Source organism: Fulmarus glacialis, unplaced genomic scaffold (genome assembly GCF_000690835.1).
Source record: "Fulmarus glacialis isolate BGI_N327 unplaced genomic scaffold, ASM69083v1 scaffold5812, whole genome shotgun sequence".
NCBI lineage: Eukaryota > Metazoa > Chordata > Aves > Procellariiformes > Procellariidae > Fulmarus > Fulmarus glacialis.
Genome location: NW_009199658.1, coordinates 5,913 through 11,438, shown reverse-complemented (window position 1 = coordinate 11,438; position 5,526 = coordinate 5,913). Strand labels below are relative to the sequence as shown.

At 36.9% G+C, this 5,526-nt stretch overlaps 1 protein-coding gene across 1 annotated transcript; it reads right to left on the bottom strand.

Moving 5' to 3' along the window:
- Positions 1-384: 384 nt before the first annotated feature.
- On the bottom strand, positions 385-5,292 carry LOC104073513 (cytoskeleton-associated protein 5-like; the record flags this gene model as incomplete). The annotated part of the gene is made up of 4 exons (XM_009573325.1): positions 5,198-5,292; positions 4,465-4,658; positions 3,129-3,335; positions 385-556 (listed from the first exon to the last, which is right to left on the bottom strand). Coding segments are annotated over exons 1-4 (630 nt in total), but the record flags the coding sequence as incomplete, so codon positions are not given.
- Between the last annotated feature and the right edge of the window lie 234 nt (positions 5,293-5,526).

The following is a 5,526-nucleotide window of genomic DNA, read 5'->3' as shown; positions in this document are numbered from 1 at the left end:
CCCGCCCAACTTGGTGTCATCTGCAAAATGGTTGACTTGAAGACTTTTGGTGCAGGGGTCTTTTATAAGGGTAACCATTTGCCCTTGGGTTAGGTCTCCAAGAAATACCATTCTACTTCTCAAATCCCCTCCTCAGTTTCAATATGATGCTTCCCCCTGCAACGTCACATATATTCAGAGCAACAAAACATTGTCACAATTTCTTCACAAATAACAAAGAGGGACTAACATTTTAGGTGAAGTTACAGGAAGCTAAAAAATAACATTGCTGTTACTGAAAGATTCCAGCTTTGACTTTAAGAATGCCCAACACTACAGGATCAGAGAGGGTGAGCATGGAAGTGTTTTCTCAAATGTCTGGATACAGAACTATTTTCTGCCTACCTGAACAGAATTTATGTTCTGCAATGGAGGTCTCAGAGCATCCCTTATCCAACGGTAGATCTCCACAGCAAGGAGTTTGGCTTCATCTCGAACAGCCTTTTCCCGAGACTCAAACAGTTTTGGCAATACTTTAATGATTGGCTTCAGTGAGATTATTTTTGAACCAAATTCACTGAAAGTTAAAAACATGGAATAGCATCAGTGTTCAGGTAGGAACCAGAGTGTTATGCACAAATAATAATTGATTTTTTTAAACAATCTACGAAATGCTTCCAGTGCACATTTAGGGATTGTGTCATTTACTCAAATCATTATTACAGCTATTATTTTGTGAAGCTACTAAGCTACTGTAAAATGTAAAGAATATTTGCCCTATCATAATTACCCTCCACACCCAGCTTGGAATTACAAAATCAGGCTTCTGAAGTTACTTCAAAGCACTTAATCCAATCTGCTGCTTAAATCTGTTCCCTTGCCAGGGGAGGGGGGGAAGAGAAAAAGAAAAGAGTGTCCTTAGATCAAAATTTGTATGACCTACTTTTTTTTTTTTTTTTTTTTTTTTAAATCAGAATAGAATCTCCTTTGTCTATCCTTGGCGGCAAACTGCAGTAAAAGCTTTAGTCACTTTTCCACTTGTTGGACCAGATAATTATAGTGAGCCTGGGTCATCTTCACAGAAAACACACATGTTGAAATATGTGCTGCTGAAAGGACACATAAAACAAGTTTCCCCAGCTAATCACCCTTCCCTGTCAGCAGACTGTACATGTTGTTGAACTTAATACACTAAACTTTCTTTTTCAATCACTGCTGAATGAGAACACAAGAACTTTCTTTTCATACTCATAGTAAAGTTAACTGCTACAGTTCTTAAAGCATCATATCTAAATCACCTCAGAAGACATAAGTTTTTTTGATTCAGAAGCATTTCTTTTCCTTGAGAATCCCGAATTAACCTTTCCACCTATCACACTTTTTCTTCTGCTTCCCTCCAATCAAGTACCACATGAAAAAGCTAGTAAAAATGGCTGCTCAAGAACAAAAACTTACATGTCTCACTTCCTAAAAATTCTGGTGCTCAACATTTTATTGCCAAGCCCACTTTGAGAAATACTAAGTATTAAAACCTGCAAAAGAGGCTCCAGTTTTAGAAACAACACAATTTAAATGTAGAATATGAACAAATGAATTGCCCAAGATTTTTGTTTTTCTACCATGACTCAAAAAAGAGCATATTAGGAAAAGTGCCTATGCAAATTCTCTTATTCTTATCTAATTCATATAATATTATCTCATTCATATAACAACACAAGAAAGAACAGAAACCTTAGCACAAGAAAAAAACCACCAGAAGCTAAACTAGTTATGCACTCAAGCTACCCACCTAGGTACAACATAGACAAATTTTGTTATCAATGCAGAAACCCTGTCAAAGCACAAGACAAATTTAGGTAGCAACACAGCTCTGAAGCAGAAGACGACGGTTAAGTCAATAGGGCTTAATGAAAGAATTTGATCTTGCAATCTCAAAGATAATAAAATACTGCATATAAAAAAATAGGCAGATGTGGCACATTTTATAGGCGTGGTTAGCTGAAAGACATAGAGGAAGGTTACGCAGGTTTCTAATTACACTGTACTGTTAAAAGGACATCTGATTAGATAAGGCAATTTAAAATAGCCAAAATATATTCTTAAATGTGGAACAGTATTTTCACTTAGTAGAAGCACAGGCAATGTGCTAAGTCCAATGCTTTATTTTGACTTCTACTACAGAAGCCTGAAACAATTAGTTTAACAAGGACCATCTACACATATGCCTCAGCAAGTTCTCTAAAAAAATACCTAGCATAAGACACTCTCCATCTACATTACACAGTTTTCACATGAACTACTTTACTCAGAAAAAAGTGTTCTGTCCATTAATACCAAAATTATCTGTTTCCTTTTTAAAAAAAGAAAAAAAAAAACCACACCAAAAAAACCCCCAACCAAACAAAAAAACCCCACAACCCCTAACAGACAGTGAATTATGTATATACCAAGTATAAGAATTTGATAAAACCCCAGTATTTTTCACTCAACTCAAAGGCAGCAAGCATACTTGAAGTGGAACAAAAAAAGATGTTCCAAATCTAATCTTGAAACCAACTACGCCATCTTAATTAAACTGGATTTGATTTTTGGGGAGCAGTATCAGCTTTTGTTTTTAATAAAGAAATTATTATTTGGACAATGGAAACTTACTGTGCAATGAGTTTTTTTCTTTTTTTCTTTTTTCTTTTCTTCCAAAAACACACACCATGTACCCAATTAAAGATGCTCACATCAGTGAGGAAAGCAGTGGGTTTTTAAAAAAGGTTTTTAAAAAAAGAGTACATTTTAGTTTTCCCATCCGTGAATTTATTTCAGCTATTCAGAAGAGAAGCTCCATAGTCTGGAACAAGACACACTAATCCTGCCCTTCTTTCAGAGGTCCATTGTGAAAAATGGAAGTTTGGTAAACGGTTGCCATGAACTAAAGTGATCCAAATGAGACTTGTACAACAAAGACATCTCTCACATCTAACAAATCCCATGATGGTCTCAACTGTTGTCAGAAAATATCAGTTCAGTAAAGATACATCCTATTCAACAATAACAATAAGCAACAAATTAGACTCTACATACTGCTGGGGTGAGAGGAGGAAAAAAAAAAACCCAAAACAACAAAAAAACCCATGAACTAAAAACTAAAAGCTTACCTTAGTGCTTTCCTCAGTGTCTCTATACATGCTACTATGATTTTAGGGTTTTTGTTGTCCAGACCCTTTAGTAATTCTTCTTGTACTGCCTCCCCTTTCTCAATTTCTATATACATTAGACATATATCTAGACCCAGCTCCTTTGCTCTGGCTTTTGGCTGATTAAACACTTTATTTACAACTCCAGACGCTACTTCTCCCGTTGTCCTGAAAGATGAGAGAGAGTTACTTTTGGAACATTTAAGTGAATTAGGTGTTCTACATTATTATCCACAGACAAAAGCACACACAACATCCAAAACATGGATTAAAACTCAGCAAATCCTCATATAACAGGGACTAAATTCTAAGTTAACTTTGAAGGTAATAACCTTTTGTAAAAGACTACTTCAACCTCTAGTTTAATCAAAAGAACTCCTGCAGACTGAGTGCTAGTTAACATGTTCCTAATACTGGATTACACCAGATAGTGAATAGTAGACATTTTCTCAAAAGTGTATTCGTTAACATACATTAGTTAAGGTCCACAAATAAATGCCATTTCCTGGAATTGCATATGTTGCAGTTAACTAACATATAGCACTGGCGCATAATCCCAGCACAGAATTTCACATCTATTTCAAAGCTTCCAATCAACTAAATCATTTACACCACTTTTAAATCAAGGGGTTTGGAAGGTTGTAAGGTTTTTAAACAAAGCTTTGGGTTTGTTTATTTGTTTTTTAAATAAGACTTTTATTCATTTCATCAGGTCACAAAGTCAGTGGACCAAAGCACTGATCTGGCCCATTAGGTATTTTTATTTCACGCTCAGGAGTACGGGCTATTTCATGGGCTAGACAACAGTGAAATACCAAAAAACATCCTGTGAAGAAATTGGCAGGTATGAAGATTCATATTGGTTAAGCTGGATGCAACACCGCATAAACATAACTACATTTTATTTCATGGATGAATTACACAAATACCTCCCTGGGAAAAAAAAGAGTCCCCTGTATGTATAGACCGTTTTAGTCAAACAAGAACAGGGATTCCAGTTCACAGCACCTATACCACCAAATTACTGACTCACTTTCTCTACTACTTCAGAAATCTTTACTACTGCCTTTAATAGTTTCTTTTAACATTGTAAACAACTTTTGTCAAGTTAATATGCACATGGAGGCCATCTACAAGGAAAGCCCACTATTCAGCAAATTCTCTAGATCAGAAAGCAAGTTTGGCTCTCAACAGTAAAATCAGTTAGTGGCCACCGTACAATTTATCTGCAGCCTTTCTCAGAGAGGCACATTAAACTGTCGTAACAGCCTACTAATAGCAAGAAAAGGCTACTTACTTCCCAGCTACATGAGCATTTTCAACATAAGCGAGTGCTGCTTCCAGTCCTTTCAACTGAGCCACTGCATTGGAGTCTGTCACAAATTTCTTTATCAATCCAAGATACTTGGACCATTCGGGACTCTTTTCATCATCTATCTTCTGGAAGAGCTTAAGGGCTTCTTCATAACCATTTAATCTGGCTTTCCACAGCTGGAAGCAGAAATCAGACGTTTAAATGTTGTGCTAGTGCAATCTTAACTCACCAATCTCGCAAAGTTCTTCAATCATAGTTGAAATTGTGCTCAGTAAGCTGGCATCTGCAAGATCTCTCTTCAATGAGTATATGAATAACATGCAACAGGACAAAATACTCCCTCTTGTCCTGCCAAGGATGATCTGGATAGAGAGATGCCAGTCTTCCCCACTGCTCTCCATAGCTCTAACAACCACTGATGAGTAGGTGGGAGCCCAACAAGTTTCAGCTACAGATGAGTCATTTCTCCACATGAATGAGTGCACTGATCTTTCAGCGCACATGCTTATGCCATACAGATTATGATGCTACTAAATTCTGCTTAATAAATGTTATTCAGCCTCTAGGCTGGATAGAACTGATGCAGTTTCAGAGCTGTTACACGCACATTGTGTGGCTGTTGAGACTACCTAACTATGGTGTACTTAGTGGAGGCCCACAGAATCACCACAGCAGAGATACACGGCAAGCCAAACCCAAAGACAAGTTTTCCTACCTTGTGTTCACATTTCTGGTCAATGGGCAGTTTCATCCACTCACTGTCGTCCCCCATTGTAATTCAGGTTCTCTCTTTAATTACAGTAATTCCTGTGGAGATAGGGACAAGTTAGAACACAGAAAGATACATGTCAGGTGCTGCCCGCAGCATACTTCTACTTAAAAATGAAAAAACAAAACAAAGACAATTCTGTAGCAAAACTTATTGCTAATGTGCAACCCAAGCTCATAATTATATTTAGATATGCACTACTAAGATAGACCACTATTTTGTTACCCCTAGAAAGCTACTAGAAACCATTAAAGATGGCATTAAAGTGCAATTCA